We start from the raw sequence: 17,584 nt of genomic DNA on the forward strand, positions 1-17,584 counted from the left end.
ATAGTTAAGACCAAATGGGGCTATTCAATTACTTAGAGATGATTTGGATTGTGTTTTGAAGGTCACTCACAGGCCTCTAGTTGATAACCTGGTCTCCAGCTGCTGGCATTATTTTGGGAGCAGAGGAAATGTTTGGACACAGTGCACAGATGGTGGACACAGTATCAGGTTATAGATAGACCACACTTGGGTTAACTTTCTGTTACACATCTGTTGATAGGACCAGCTGCTTTATTCTCCAGCCAACATGGAGAGGAGCTCATTTCACTACCATGTTTTCCCTAACATGCTCGACTACTCTAGGGAACTGTGAGCCCCAGGAAGTTTTTCTTCCTTTCATTTGTTAATGTCAGGTATCTGGTCACAGTGATGAGAAAACATAGCTGAGGCAAGCAGTGAGGTATGCTTAGAATAGAGAAGAATCAGATGGTTGTGAGCTGCCATGCGGGTGCTGAAATTCAACCCACACCCTCTGCAAGAGCAACAAGTGCTCTAAGCCACTGAGCCATCATTCCAGCAACAAGACTCCTTAAGCTTTTCTTCCTACTAAGTGCCCATGACACTTGGGACTCTGAGATCTCTTCTCATTCATGGTAATCTTATTTTTCTTAGTAAGAGGTGATTATAAAACAAGGGAATGCTCCTGACCTTAAACTTTACAGTCCCTGAGGGGATGGCCATTTCTGAGTAGTTCACCCTGTTCCTCCTCCATGCCCAAATGAACCCATAGCACTGTCCTCCCTCACAAACCTCTGCCATGTGTGCCAGGTCTGATACCTAGGTGTAGCCATCACTTTCTGGATCCTGGGGACAAGTTCATCAGAAGCACACGGAAGCATATCCTTTGGAGTTCTGTACGCTGCATGTTTGAACCCAACACCCGGCTCAACCACTATATTCTTCGAGTACTCCATGATGGAGTCATCGTCCCCTCTTATTAGATACCACAAACCGTTTGGCCTTCTTTAAGAAACCGAAATGACTTCTTCTTTTTTATTTCCTTCAAGGCTCTGAAAACATATCCACTGATTAGTCTCTCCATGTCTGACTCCCACGGTGTAATGGTACCCTCATTGTAACACTATTCTATCTAGAACCTGGCCCTACAAAATGAACTCTGGACCATATGAGCTGAATAATGCAGAAAACCCATTCCACAGAGAATTGGTTATCATTTTATATTTTCCAAAACCATCTAAAAAAATAAAACAAAACCACGCAAGTGCTAAAGTAATTTTCTATGTATTAAAAATAAGAAAATGGAAATTGGAATTACTGACTAACAGCAACTAGAATTATAATAGTATAATAACTCTATAGCATTGTGCCTAATGTGCATTTTTAAAATATAAATATATTGTATGGACATGTTTAATAGAACTAGGAAATAGAGATATTATCATTTGTTCACTATCCAGACTTTCCCTTATGAGCTGATACTCATAGTTGATGGGTTTGCAGTATTTCCTCTAACATATCTCTGGAATGCTCTCAATGGGTGGATGTTACGCAGTCGGAATATAAATGATACAAAAATTAATCCCCCTAGCACTACGGATGTTGCAACAGCAATTAGTGTATGTCCTGGAAAAGGCAACGGTACTTCATCGACATAAATCTGAAAAGAAAAAGCAAAGTGGTTACATTTTCTGGATGTGGTAATTCAAAACACTGGTCATTGCATAATCCCACAATTAACCACACAGAAGAATTCCACCCAGAATTCTGTGGACATTAAGCATCCTCTACCACCCACACTCTTATTCTTGGCCACAGCCTGGCCAAGCCGTACTTGGCACACAAATTCTACCCGTGTTTTCATCCTTATCCATAACTTGGATTGACAAGTGCTGTGTCATTTTCCCAGTCATCATCTCATGCCATACTTTATGCATTTACTGTACCTGAAATTCTTCTTCTAAGTTACAAAAGCTGACCCCAGGGACCACAGACACCTTGAAGTGAAACAGCTCAGAGCCCTGTGGAACAAACACAGATGGTCATTATCAATGTGTGTGTTCCTTTAAACAAAAATATCCATGGGAGCCACATTCATAGATATCATTTATAAGGAGTGTCAAGGATTCTGACATGAACATCACATATAAAATGAAGAGGAATTAAAACAGGAACTCAATGACATAGTTTTATTTTCAGAATGAAACTAAAACATAAAACAATTTGGCTTTCACAAACACTTTGAGCTAGCCTTCATATCTGTGGTTTTAACATATCTCTGCATTTTCACTGTTTTTCACATTTACCTGTGCTTTAGGTATCCCTCTGACCCCAACTTTTGGAAACAACTTTTCTGCTTCCTTTAAGCCAATTGATCTGGCCTATCTCTTAGAAAACAGTAAACTGATGTTTTGTTCAACATTCAGATTCTTTTAGAAATAAGACAACAAGGGAATAAAGAAAAAAGAAACATTTTCTATATATCTAAACCTGTTATTCCCACCGATCACCAGCACCTAAACATTAATTCTTACTTTAGCATACATGCTTAACTTTAAACTCTACATGGTAAAAATGAAAAACTGTCAACTCACCCTTATACTTAGGTTGAGACCTAAAGGATTATACACTGGAGTGTTAAGCAGTGGCTCTAAGTAATCCTTCATTTTCTTAACGTTTTCTGGCATATTGTGTTCTGAAATATATGAAATACATTTAAAACACACTTACATTTTCATATTTTGCCTGAAAGTTTTTATGTACAGTAAGATACAATGAAAGGTTCTGTTGTGTAATGTTGCTAAGGTGACTCATGCTCTTAGTTTTGACTGACTTTGTAAGCACATTTAGAGTTAGGTTTTTCCTAAAGATACTTTAATATAGGCTTAAGCAGAAGGGCTAAGAGAGAAAAGGAGACACTCAGAAAAATATATAACCCAGAGCATGGACATGAACATCTCAAAGATTTACAGAAAATAAGATACACCCAAGTGTGGGTATGGGCTCAAGGGAGAATTTCCTATTTTCATTTTTAAAAAGTATCTGGTACTTAGAGGCTGGAGAGATGGTTGAGTGGTTAAGAGCATGGGCTACTCTTGTAGAGGACCTGGGTTTGATTCCCAGCAGTCATGTAGCAACTCACAATCATCTGTGACTCCAGTTCTAGATGGCCTCTTCTGGCCTCTGAGTGTACCAAGCATGCAAGTGATGCACAGACATATAGCAAAACATCCATATTCATAAAAATGAAATTAAAAATTCTGGTATTTGGGATTGAACCCAAGTGCCTTGTTCACACTAGATAAGCACTCTACCACCAAACTTCATCCTCACTTCTCTTCAAGGAGATTAGACTGACTGCCTCCCATTGCTTCAATGCCCTCCTCAAGAAGGAGAGAGTGCCTGACTACCTAGCTGCACCCTGAGTTCCTTCTAGCCTCTGACTCATGAGAAACCAATCCTGACATGTCATGCTTTGTGTTTTTCATAGTGGTAGGCAAATGATTTTCCTAAGATGGCGGTGAAGTTGCACCATAGGATTGCTTAAGGGTTCTCCAGGAGAAGTAAGCAGCTCTTCACACCTACCTTGTCATTCTTTCTAAACAGGTGAACGGATGTAGGTATTATAAATCCTCGTGGTATAATGTTGAGAGGAGCTAACGTGAATAACTGAAGCCCTGACTGTCTCCTTAGCTAATTTCCATTGGGAATATTCTCACCATGACTAACTTAATAGTTTCAGAGTCAGCTTGTAAAATGCTTCCAAATTTAAAAGTCAATGCTCCAAACCTGGTAAGAGCCACCAGGATACCACAGAAACTGTAAATATTAATCATGGAATATGGGAGCTTTACTTTCTTTCCTGGAGTTTTCACTTCAAGAAGGTATTAAATTTGCAGACAAACTTTTCTGAAGAGAATGGAGAAAGAGTGGATGGTGGGGAAGAGGTGATCATGTGAGGAGCGACTGAGAGGAGAGGAGGGATGGGAAACCATGATGAGGCTGGGGAAAAGAGAAAAAGAATAAAAATGAAATCTATCAGAGTAAGACTCACTGACTACCAAATGTCTGCAAACTCAGTGATACAGTGATGACTAATCAAAACTCCAATTAACTTCATCTACCCACTTCACCAGACCTATCTGCCACCTCCCTGTCTTACTGTGGGACAACAATGGGGATTGAACCAAAGGCTGCCAACATTCTAGGCAAGCATTCTACCACTGAGCTACAGGCCCAGCCCTTACATATCTGTCTGTCTGTGTGCCTGTCTATCTATCTGTCTATTTATCTATCTTAGGCAAGCATTCTACCACTGAGCTACAGGCCCAGCCCTTACATATCTGTCTGTCTGTGTGCCTGTCTATCTGTCTATCTATCTATCTATCTATCTATCTATCTATCTATCTATCTGAAAATATTCACACATGAATAAGCACAAAATATATAACTAAATGTTGTATTTTGAGGTAAAACAGAATTTAAGTAAATGTCCTTTTGTAGTGTAAAATATGTCTGTCTCTTTTCAGCTCTTTACCATAAAAGCCAAACTTTCTTTCTTTTCTTTCCTCTTTTTGGGACACTGTCTCATGTACCCCAGGCTGGTCCCATCTCCCTATAGAACTGAAACTGTCCTTGAACTCCTGCCTCTACCTACCAGGTGCAGTGATTACCACTGCATAGTACCACATTCAGCTAAAAACCATAGTCACCAAACTTCACTTATGTAATTAGAAACACATTTTACAGAATATCTGGCAATACCTAGAACATTTAGTTAACTGTTGTTGTAGTGAATAATAAAGACACTCAACTGGTACACAGCACAAACCTCATCATTGTTGCTACTAATTCACAACAGGACTTTCAGATTCATTTTGTGCTACAAATTATTTGTTAGAGATTTATTTATTTTTTAAAATTTATTTAATTTTATTTTATGTGCATTGGTCTGAAGGCTTCAGATCCCCTGGAACTGGTGTTACAGACAGTTGTGAGCTGCCATGTGGGTGCTGGGAATTGAACCTAGGTCCTCTGGAAGCACAGCCAGTGCTCTTAATCACTGAGCTATCTCTCCCATCCTAGAGATTTATTTGTAATTATGTTTGTATGTTGGGATGTACAGGCCCCTGCTGACACTAGGCATAGGGTGCCCTGGAGCTGGAGTTACAGTTATGTGATCTGCTTGACATGGGTCCTCTGAAAGAGCATTATACTCTTTTAAACACTGAGTAATCTCTTCAGTCCTGCAGTTCAAATAAAAAAATCTGCCCTGATACCACTGAATCCAGGATACTGGAAGTGATGAGAACATAAAAGGAGATGACAGAGGTAAATGTCAACATGCCAATGATTCAAATCCTTTTCCACAAAACTCCTGGCTATTTTCCCTGTGAACAGGCTTTGCAATCCACTCATTTAAAAACGCACTAATGATATAATGACTTGTGAGATAAGCATAGGCGACAGAAAACCATACTTAGTTGCCAGTTTTGCCTCTTATTAACTTCGGTCATGGTAACCAAATATGGAGGTTCCACGGCGAATTTTTCGTTTTCAGTGAAAATTTCCAAAGCAACTGGGTATTGTGTGACTGGAAACTTGAAACGATGAACCTAAAATACAAATTCCATGAATGCATATGAGTCGGGAGAACTCAATACTATTATTCCTGGTCAAAAAATGAATGACATTTTCACGGAATCTTGGCTATTCTAAGAGTAGTGCTTCTTAGGGTCTCTGTCTTTCACATGAAAACAGTCTATCACAACACAATCCATACATTCCAAGGCAGCAAACATGGTAATGAGATTCACAACTTTTAGAAACAATGTTTATAAAGTTAGTATAAAAAATGATAGTTGTCATTATGGAATTTTCCATATATATATTTATCATGGAAGAAATAAAGTCATTATACTTTAGGTGTTTTTTTTTTTTTCACTCCTCTTCAGGTCCCCTTCTTCTCTCCAGACAGACTTCTCTTCTGCTTTTTCTTTATTTTTCCAGACAAGGTTTGTCTGTGTAGCCTTGGCTGTCCTGGAACTCATTCTGTAGACCAGACTGGCCTCAAACTCACAGATATCCACCTCTCTCTGCCTCTAGAGCGCTAGGATTAAAGGTGTGTGCCTCCACCACCTGACTTCTCCTCTGCTTTTAGGTCACATAAATTCTCTTAAACACCCCATTTAAGATCTCTTCCTCCTCTTGTGTGGTCTGTTTTCTACTTTCTACTCCCCCAATATAAATTTAAGTGTGGAGTCTTTGTATGAGGAAAAACATAGCACTTCTCTTCTAAGCGGGACTTACCTTACTTAACATAATGATTTCCAGTACTAGCCATCTTCCTGCAAATGTCATGATTTAATGTTTCTTTATAACTGAAAAATACACTTGTACAACATTGTAGCTGGAAGGTTTCTCCGGTCCTGCCTGGTCTGCGGTTCCACAGCCACTTATAAAGTAATTACTCAGAGGCTTAATATTAATTAATTGCTAGTAGGTCTTATATCTTAAATTAACCCATTTCTACTAATCTATATTTTGCCATGTGTTCTGTGGCTTTACTGGTCTGCTGGCATCTTGCTCCTTGGGTGGCTGGCTAGCGTGTCCCCCATTCCATCTTTGTCTTCCTGTCTCTCTCCTTGGATTTCCCACCTGCCTCTAAGCTGCCTTGCCATAGGCCAAAACAGCTTTATTTATTAGCCAATAGGAGCAACACATATTCACAGCATTCAGAAACACATTCCATAGCACAACATATTGTTTATCCATGTGTCAATGTTTTCATTTCTTAGTTATTTTGAGTATTGCAGTAATAGACATGTATGTGCATACATCTCTGGTGGTATAGTGACTAAGTTCTTTGGGTGTCTATCCAGGTGTGGTATATTTGGATCACACGGTTCTTAACAATTACACTAAGTTAAATTAATTGATTACTATTATTATTATTAATTGTGTGTGTATGCATGTGTGTGCAAGTGCCCAAGTGCTCAAGTGTCATAGAATGCATGTGAAGGTCAGAGGGTAACTTGGAGAAGTAAATCTTTCTTTCTACCAGGTGGATCCCACAGACTGAACTCAGCTTGTCAGCCATGGTGACAAAAGCAACAGATGCCCCTGTCCACTGAGCTACCTCATCAGTACTGATTTTAATATAAACTGAGATGAGGCATTATGGTCTCTTCATTGCTGCTCTTTATTCTTAAGGTGTCCGTTTTTATTTGAGAGTGTTTGAGCTTACCTATGGATTTTTGGATTGTTTCCTACTTCTGTAAAGAACGTCACTAGATTCTGATGGGGACTGCATTGAATTTGTAGACTGCTTTGGGTAAGAGCCATTTCACAACATGAATTACATCAGTTCATGAGCATGGGAGACACTTCCATCTTCTGGTGTCTTCTTCAGTTTCAGTCTTCATTGTCTTATAAGTTTTTAATTAGGAGCTCTTTTACTTTTTAGGTTAAGTTTCCTTCCTTCCTTCCTTCTTTCTCCCTCCCTCCCTTCTTTCTTCCATCCCTCCCCCTTCTTTGTTTCTTCAGATACTATAAATAGGACTTTTTTTTCCTCAGAAAGCTTATTATTGGTTTAATAAACCAGAATTGCTTATCTTGTGAAAGCTTATCTCAAACAAAACATCTTTGTGTGTTCATATGCATATGTGTTTGTGTATTTGTGCACTTGTGTGCAGGTGTCTCTGTGTGGATGGCAGGAGTCAATGTCTAGTGTTATCCACAAACACTGCCCATATTATTTTTGGAGGAAGGGTCTCTGATTGAACCTGGGCCTCAGTGATTTGGTTAGCCTAGCTGGCCAGCAAGGCTCTGGGATCCTCCTGTGTCTGTCTTGCCAGGTGAGTGCCCTCATGCCTAGGATTTTTTTAAATGGGTGCTTGCAAGGAAAAGTTTATTGACTTAGCCACCTTCTAGACCATCCCCCATTATATTCATTTATTTGAGATAGGGTCTTACTATGTAGTTCTAGATGACCTGGAACTTGTTACATAGACCACACTGGCCTCAGACTCTCAGAAAAATGCCTGCCTCTGCCTCCCAAGTGCAGAGATTAAAGGCATGTACCAAGAAACCCAAGACTTTGTACATGTTAAACAGGCACTCTGCCATTGAGCTAAATCTCAGTCTTCCTCACCCTCTTTAAAGATGCATACAGTCTTATATAGACAAGGCTAGTCTTGAACTTGCTATGTAGCCAAGGCTGGCCTTGAACTCTTGATCCTCCTGTTTCCATTTCACTAGAGCTGAGTGTACAGGCATCAATCACCAATGACTGGATTTGATCAGCTGTCACTTGAGGGTTCAATTTCCAATACCACTTTTAGATGAGAGTTCTGTCCCCTCCTCCCTGCCACGAAGCCATAGTTGGAACTGCATGTGACTTGGCTTCTTTACATTGTGTCTCTCACTCATCTTTTTCTTGGTAGGTGTGCTTTGTGAATTTTCATAACTTTTGATAACTTCTTAGGAAATGGAGTCTAGTATTTCTCTTGCTGACTCTTCCCCTTAACCAGGCCACACAGAGGTATTTTCTAATCTGTCATCTCATCTAGAAATCCCCTAAACAATTTTTTGGCGGGGAGGTCAGGTTTTTTTTATTTTATTTAGAAATTTTCTGTTCATTTTACATACGAACCACAGGTGCTCCTCTCCTCCTTCCTCCTGCCCCCCAGGCTTTCCCCCTCAACCCATCCCCCATTTCCACCTCCTCCAAGGCAAGGACTCCTGTAGGGAAGTCAGTAGAGACTGGTACATTCAGCTGAGCTAGGTTCAAGCCCCTCTCCCTGCACCAAGGTTGTACAATGTGTCCCACCATAGGCAGTGGGCTCCAATGAGCCTGCTCATGCAGTAGGGATTGATCCTGATCCCACTGCCAGGGACCCCTTAAGCAGGTGAAGCTAAACTACTATCTCGCCTATGCAGAGGCCCTAGTCCAGTTCCATGGAGGCTCCACAGCTATTGGTCCACAGTTCATGAGTTCCTGCTAGTTTGGTTGTCTCTGTACATTTCCCTATCATGGTGTTGATGCCCCTTGCTCATAGAATCCCTCTTCTCTCTCTTTGACTGGACTCCTGGAGCTTGGCCTGGTGCTTGTCTGTGGATTTTTGAATCTGCTTCCATCAGTTACTAGATGGAGGCTCTATGGTGACAGTTAGGAAATTCACCAATCTGATTACTGGAGTAGGCAAGTTCAAGCACCTTCTCCCCTGTTGCTAGTAGTCTAAGCTGGGGTCATCCTTGTGGATTCCTGGGAACTTTCCTAGCATCCTGTTTCTCCCTGTTCCCTTGATGTCTCCCTCTATCATGGTATCTCTTTCCTTGCTCTTCCACTCTGTCCCTGTTCCAGCTTGAACCTCCCATTCCCTTATGTTCTCATTCCCCCATATCCTACAGGAGATGATGTCTTTTAAGATAGAGTCTTGCAATGTAGTCTAGGCTGGACTGTAGCTCACTAGGTAGCCTATGTAGGCTTCAATCTCCCATCTCAGCTTCCCAGGTGCTGAGACTACAGGTGTGTGTTATCATGTGTGTTGAAACTCCTAACTTTTTCTTTTCCTTTTACACAGTGATTATTATGGAGAAACTTGACCTATTTTTGGCTAAATCATATCCTATAAGGCCTTCAATCAACTAAGTCTTGCCTGTCTCCCTACCTTACCCTATGTCTCTGCTTGTCACTATCTCTCACACATACTTGGTAACTCAGGCTCTGGATTCAGCATTCAAACTGAGCTTTGGTGCTTGTTAACAGTATGGGTTCCCCAAAGAATGTATATGGAGTATTACTCAGCTGTAAAAAACAATGACCTCAAGAAATTTGCAGACAAATGGATGGAACTAGAAAAAAATCATTTTGAGTGAAGTAACCCAGACCCAGAAAGACAAATATGGTATGTTCTTACTCATAAGTGGATATTATATGTAAAGCAAATGATAACCAGTCTACAATTCACAGCCCCAGACAGCCTAGATAACAAGGAGGTCCCAAATAGGGATGCATGGATTTTCCTGGGAAGGGGAAATAGAAGAGCTCCTCAGGGTAAACCAGGGGTGAGGGTGGGGAGGCAGGGATGGGAGGATGGGAACTTGAGGGAGCAGGTTGGGTGGGCTATGTGCAGGGGGCATGTTGGGGGTAGGATGGAGGGGGAGAGTACTGAAAGAGACATCTTGATAGGGGGGCATTTTGGAGTTAGAGAGAAACTTGGTGCCAGGGAACTCCGAGGAATCCACAGGATGATCCCAGCTAAGACCCCTAACAATAGTGGAGATGGTGCCTGAACTAGCCATCTACTGTCATCAGATTGGTGACTACCCTAATTGTCATCAGAGAGCGTTCATTTCGTAACTGATGGTATCAGATGCAGATCACAAGCACTGGACCAAGCACAAGGGAAGAGGGATTGTACCAGCCAGGTGGGTCAAAGTCATGACAAGGGAACCCACAGAGACAGCTGACCTGAACTTGTGAGAGCTCATGAACTCTAGACCAACAGTTAGGGAGCCTGCATGGGACCAACCTAGGCCTCTGCATGTGTGTGACAGTTGTGTAGCTTGGTCTGTTTGTAAGACTGCTATCAATGAGATCAGGGTCTGTCCCTAGTGTTTGAGCTGCCTTTTGGGAACCTATTCCCTGTGCAGGATTACCTTGCCAGCCTTGAGGCAGGGGGAGGAGCTTGGTCCTGCCTCAACTTGATGTGCCATGCTTTGTTAACTCTCATGGTAGGCCTGCCCCTTTCTGAATGGAGATGGAGGAGGAGTGGATGGGGAAGGGGTTAGATGGGAGGTGGGGGAGAGAATGGGAGGAGAGGAGGGAGGGGAAATCGTAGTTGGTATGTAAAATAAATGAAAAAAAAAAATTAAATTGCTACAAGCCTCAGGAATGTAGTAAGAATTCAGCAGAATATGGTAAAGCTATACCTGGAAGAAACAAGGAATTCTTTGAGAGGAAAAGCCAAATCTAAAGGAGTATTTGATATTATTTGGCTTTTACTATATCGGCTGTTTCCTGCTATGAATTTCATGTGTGCTCTCATAACTTCCCCAAGAACTTCTAACTGTATTTTATCTGAAATACCTCTCAAGCATCCAAAGCCAAATGGAAGACAGAATAAGCTTTTCAGACCAACTGCTGATCTCCTGAATTAAGGTAAACACCCTTACTGAGACATTGCCTATCTCCTAGGCCATGCAGACTTTAGGTACATAGCTTTGTTTCTTGTGCAAATTAAGCTCAGACCTTCTGGCAATTGACTCAGAACAAAAGGGTTTTTTGCATAACAGGGGCAGTGAAACTATGGGTCTGGTTTCCTAGCCCAGAGCAGAGTTACCCTGCCCTGCCAGGAAACAAACAAACAAACAAACAAAAACAGTGACATAGAAAAATAGAGGCAGTTTTATTTTAGTGACTCACAGACTCTCTTACCTAACCACCTGTAAGTTGGAGCACATTTATGATAAACTTATAACGTTTCACCTAACCACTTATAAGAATATATTTTTAGCACATAAAGTCCCTTTCTGACTTATTCCAGGCCTTATTTTGACCCCACCTCCTTTATTCTCTCCCCTTTTGGGTTGCAGATGAAGCTGACTCACTGTTCTTGTGGGAACCTTGGAAGCCTTGCATTGTGTTGTGAGAGTTACTGCTTGCAAGGTGGTAGACCAGTTCCAGGAGAGGAAGGGGAAGGAACCAAGATGGAGAGAAATGAAGATGAAGATGAGGATGAGGCAAAAAGAGCTTAGTTAGAACTAGGATAGGACAGGAGGAAAAGGGACAGAGAGGAGCTAAGTGTGAGTACAGAATGGAAGCTGTGTAGATAGAATTTAATCTCAGAGGAATAAAGTGGGTGGATGAATAGAATTTAATCTCAGGAATAAAGTGGACAGATGAAAGAGCTTGGTATACTTAGATTCATTCTCTCAGATTATTTGCGCCATTGGTAGCATGTGGTGATATGTTGTGTACCCCAATATATTGTGTACCCTAATAAACTTATCTGGGGATCAGAGGACAGAGCCAGCCACTAGATTAGACATAGAGGTCAGACAATGGTGGCACATACCCTTAATCCTATCACGTGGGATGCTGAGATCCATCTGGATCTCTGTGAGTTCAAGGCCACACTGGGAACAGAGCCAGGCAGTGGTGGCACAAGCCTTTAATCCCAGCAATTGAGATCTCACGCCTTTGCTTGGGAAGCACACATGCCTTTAATCCCAGGAAGTGACATGGCTGGGTGGAAAATGGTATATAAGGAGTGAGGAGACAGGAACTAAGTAGCAGTTCAGCTGAGATCCATTTGGGGTGAGGACTCAGAGGCTTGCAGTCTGAGGAAACAGGTTCAGCTGAGGAGTTGGTAAGGTGAGGTTGGCTGTGGCTTGTTCTAGTTGATAGATTCAACACAGAACACCCCCCCCCCCCCCCCCCCGTTTGGGCATGTCCACCAGACCTAGACACTTCCGCCTAGCAAGTTCCGGGTCAAAATAGCCATTTCTGGGCCAAGGCGTCTCCAATGACCAGGACTCCGTGGCTTTGCATGGTTGCATAAGAGTGCGCAACACAACCATGTGATCTACGTGCATACGTGGAGTAGCCACATCAACCTGTGTACGCGTGCACCACCCAGCCTTTATAAGCCGGTGCCATATTCCCAGCTTCCTTCTTCTTCTCCACATATGTGTCTCTTCTGCAGGCCTGAGCACTTGTCTGTCTCTCTTATCTTAATAAAACTCTTGTTAGTGGATTCTGTCATGTTTCGTGACATTTCCTCGCTTTTCCCCTGATCTTTCAGCTTTCACCCTAATATGTGGCTCCAGGTTTTTTATTATAAGACTTTTAAGATTTGTGTTACATCAGCGTCTCTTCTGGAACCCTGGGGAGGAAACTGTCTAGAGGATGGACCCCAAAAGTTTCCAATACTAAATAAAAAAAAAACAACTCAGAATCGTTTTCAGTCTGCTTTCTCTGTAACTCAAATACAAAGAGATAAATTATAGGGAAGGCTTGAAGAAATGTATAGTAGGTAGATTATTCTTTCTTGATTTAGGAGGTTGTAGAAGATGATTAAGAATTCAAGGTCAGGGCTGGAGAGATGGCTCAGGGATTAAGAGCACTGGCTGCTCTTCCAGAGGTCCTAAATTCAATTCCCAACAACTGAATGGTGGCTCACCACCATCTGTAATGAGATCTGATGCCCTCTTCTGGCAGGCAGGGATACATGCAGACAAAACACTATATACATAATAAATAAATAAATCTTAAAAAAAAAAAGAATTCAAGGCCAAGTCAGCAGACCTCCTGCAGACAGGTTGGACTACCACTATGCCCCACCAGACCCAATAACCCACAAACCACACCCCTCTCAAACCCACTCACCCTCCTAGACTGCGACTGTTCCCTGAGACAGAGCCTGCCAGCGCCAACTGGACTAAAAGGTGAGTTTTTGTCTAAGTTGGGCCCAGAGGCCCAACCCTGTGCCCCCCACACCATCACCTATTGCAGTTCCAGTTTCAGGCCTGTTGGCAGACCTCTTACAAACAGGTTGGACTACCACCATCCCCCACCAGACCCTGCAACCCACAAGCCCCACCCCTCCCAAACTCACCCACCCTCTGATACTGTAGCTACTCCCTGAGACAGAGCACACCAGTACCAAATGGACTAAGAGCTTCTCCCTGAGACAAAGAGCACCGATTAGACCAAGAGTCCCAACTAGACCAAGAGCTCCTACTGGACCAAGAGTATTGATCAGACCAAGAGAGGCTGCCTCAGACACAGACACTGCTTGCACTAAGTGGAGAAAGAGATGGGTAGATGTCAGTGCAAAAATGCAGTCAACAACATAAAGACCAATATGGCTCCATCTGAATGTACTTCAGAAAGACCTGGACATCCCAATGCAGAAGAAACAGAAGAAATTGACCTTAAAAATTACTTTAAGAAGATAATAGAGGTCTTTAAAGAGGACATGCAAAATTAATTCCCTTAAAGAAATCGAGGAAAAGTCAAACAAAAAATTGGAAGAAATCAGTAAATCTCTTAAAGAAAGCCAAGAGAAAGCAATTAAACAGGTGAGGGGAAAGTTCAAGATTTGAAAACTGAAATCAAGACAATAAAGATGACACAAACTGAGGGAATGCTGAAGTGGAAAATCTGAGTAAACAAACAGGAACTACAGATGCAAGCATAACCAACAGAATGCAAGAGAGATATGATAGAGGAAATAGATTCGTCTGTCAAAGAAAACACTAAAGCCAGCAAAGTCATAACACAAAATTTCCAGGAAATTTGAGACACCATGAAAAGACTAAACCTACGAATAATAGGGATAGAAGAAGGAGAATAATACCAACTCAAAGATACAGAAAATATATTCAACAAAATCATAGAAGAAAACTTTCCCAATCTGAAGAAGGAAATGTCTATAAAGACACAAGAACCTTACAGAACACCAAATAGACTGGATCCAAAAAAAGTCCCCTCATCACATAATAATAAGGGAACTAACAGACATTATGACTCAAATGGATTTAATAGATATCTATGGAATATTCCACCCTAACAAAAACAATATACCTTCTCAGCACGCCATGGAACCTTCTCTAAAATTGACCACATGCTTGGTCACAAGGCAAATATCAAGAGATTAAAAAAAAATTGGAATAACCTCTGGTATCTTATCAGACCACCATGGCTTAAAGTTAGATTTCAACAATAACAAAAATTACAGAAAGCTTATAATCTCATGGAAACTGAATAATGCTCAACTGAATCACCAATGGGTCAAGGAAGAAGCAAAGAAAGAAATTAAATATTTCCTAGAATTCAATGAAATTGAATGTACAACATACCCAAACTTATGGGCCACTCTGAAAACAGTGCTAACAGGAAAATTCATAGCACTAAATGTAAACATAAAGAAGATAGAGAAATCTCACACTAGTGACTTAACAGCACACCTAAAAGATCTAGAAGAAAAAGAAGCAAACTTACCTAGGAGAAATAGATGGCAGGAAATAATCAAATTGAGGGTCAGAATCAATAAAATAGAAACAAAGAACAATACAAAGAAACAATGAAACAAAGAGTTGGATCTTTGAGAAAATCAACAAGACAGACTAGCCCTTATCCAAATTAAGCCAAAGGCAGAGAGAGAGAGAGAGAGAGAGAGAGAGAGAGAGAGAGAGAGAGAGAGAATCCAAATTAATAAAATCAGAAATGAAAAGGGAGACATAACAACAAACAACAAGGAAATCCAGAGAATCATTAGGTCATACTTCAAACATCTGTACTTCACAAAATTAGAAAATCTAAAAGAAATGGACAATTTTCTTGATAGGTACCACATACCAAAGTTAAATCAAGACCAGGTAAACTATTTAAATAGACCAATAAAACCCCTAAGGAAATGGAAACAGTCATTAAATGTCTCATGACAAAAAAAAAAAAAAGTCCAAGACCAGATGGCTTCAGCACAGAATTCTACCAGACTAAAAAAAACAAAAAACAAAAAGAAAAAGCTAATACCAATACTCTTCAAATTGTTCCACACAATAGAAACAGAAGGAACATTACCAAACTCTTTTTATGAGGCTACAGTTACCCTGATACCCAAACCATACAAAGATGCAACAAAGAAAGAGAATTATAGACCAATCTCCCTCATGAACATTGATGCAAAAATACTCAATAAAATACTGGCTAACTGAATCCAAGAACACATCAAAAAAAATTATCCATGACCGAGTAGTCTTCATCCTAGGGATGCAAGGATGGTTCAACATATGAAAATTTGTCAATGTAATACACCATATAAACAAACTGAAAGAAAAACCACATGATTATCTCATTAGATGTTGAAAAAGCCTTTGACAAAATACAACACCGCTTCATGATAAAGGTTCTAGAGAGATCAGGAATACAAGGAACATACCTAAACATAATAAAGGCAATTTACAGCAAGCCAAAAGCCAACATCAAATTAAATGGAGAGAATTCCACTAAAATCAGGAGCAAGACAAGGCTGTCCACTCTCCCAATATTTGTTCTATATAGTACTTGAAGTTTTAGCTAGAGCAATAAGACAACAAAAGGAGATCAAAGGGATACAAGTTGGAACGGAAGAAGTCAAACTTTCTCTATTTGCGGACAATATGATAGTATATATAAGTGACCCCCAAAATTCTACCAGGAAACTCCTATAGCTAATAAACTCCTTCAGTAATGTGGCAGGATACAAGATTAACTAAAAAAAAAATCAGTAGCCCTCCTAGATACAAATGATAAATGGGCTGAGAAAAAAAATCAGAGAAACATCACCCTTTACAATAGCCACAAATAATATAAAATACCTTGAGATAACACTTAACTAAATAAGTAAAGGACCTGTATGATAAGAACTTTAAGTCTCTGAAGAAAGAAATTGAAGAAGATATGAGAAAATGGAAAGATCTCCCATGCTCATGGATAGGTAGGATTAACATAGTAAAAATGGCAATCTTAACAAAAGCAATCTACAGATTCAATGCAATTCCCATCAAAATCCCAACACAATTCTTCACAGACTTGGAAAGAACAATACTTAACTTTATATGGAAAAATAAAAAACCCAGGAAAGCTAAAAGACTCCTGCATAATAAAGCAACCTCTGGAGGCATCATGATCCCTGACCTCAAGCTCTACTATAGAACTATAGTAATAAATACAGCTTATTACTGGCATAAAAACTGACACATGGACCAATAGAATCAAACTGAAGACCCTGACATTAATCCACATACATATGAATATTTGATTTTTGACAAAGGAGCCAAAATTGTACCATGGAAAAAAGAAAGCATCTTTAACAAATAGTGCTGGCATAACTGGATGTCAAAATGAAGAAGATTGCAAATAGATTCATATCTGTTGCCATGCACAAAACTCAAGTCCAAGTGGATCAAAGACCTCAACATAAATCCAGTTACAATGAACTTGATAGAAGAGTAAGTAGAAAGTAGTATTGAACGAATTGGCACAGGAGACCATTTTTTATATATAACAACAGTAGCACAGACACTGAGAGCAACAATTAATAAATGGGACCTCTTGAAACTGAGAAGCTTTTGTAGAGCAAAGGACACAGTCAATAAGACAAAACAACAGCCTACAGAATGGGAAAAGATCTTCACCAATGCCACATCCGACAGAGGGCTGATCTTCAAAATATATAAAGAACTCAAGAAACTAGACATCAAAATACCTAACAATCCAGTTAAAAAGTGGGCTACAGAGCTTAACAGAGAATTCTCAACAGAAGAATCTCAAACAGCTGAAAGGCATTTAAGGAATTGCTCAACATCCTTAGTCATTAGGGAAATGCAAATCAAAACAACTCTGAGATACCATCTTATATCTGTCAGAATGGCGGTGATCAAAAACACTGAAGATAGCTTATGTTAGAGAGGATGTGGAGCAAGGGGAACACTCTTCCACTATTGGTGGGAATGCAAACTTGTACAGCCTCTCTGGAAATTAGAATGGCAGTTTCTCAGAAAATTGGAAATCAATTTACCTCAGGACCCCGCTATACCACCTTTGGGTATATACCCAAGGAATGTTCAATCTTAC

The 17,584-nt window shown here is 40.4% G+C and overlaps 1 protein-coding gene across 1 annotated transcript in view; it reads right to left on the reverse strand.

Annotated features, from left to right (window-relative positions):
* Positions 1–1,426: 1,426 nt before the first annotated feature.
* The window catches only part of LOC128110505 (cation channel sperm-associated auxiliary subunit beta-like), a 158,679-nt gene continuing 142,521 nt past the window's right edge, over positions 1,427–17,584 (reverse strand). The window contains exons 24-27 of the mRNA XM_052738200.1: positions 5,438–5,573; positions 2,553–2,653; positions 1,905–1,979; positions 1,427–1,618 (exon numbers count right to left, since the gene is read on the reverse strand). Coding sequence (XP_052594160.1) covers positions 1,427–1,618; positions 1,905–1,979; positions 2,553–2,653; positions 5,438–5,573 — 504 coding nt within the window. The remainder of the gene's footprint in view (positions 1,619–1,904; positions 1,980–2,552; positions 2,654–5,437; positions 5,574–17,584) is intronic.

This window comes from Peromyscus californicus, unplaced genomic scaffold, assembly GCF_007827085.1.
Source record: "Peromyscus californicus insignis strain IS unplaced genomic scaffold, ASM782708v3 Scaffold_15__1_contigs__length_86483966, whole genome shotgun sequence".
In the NCBI taxonomy this organism is placed as follows: Eukaryota; Metazoa; Chordata; class Mammalia; order Rodentia; family Cricetidae; genus Peromyscus; species Peromyscus californicus.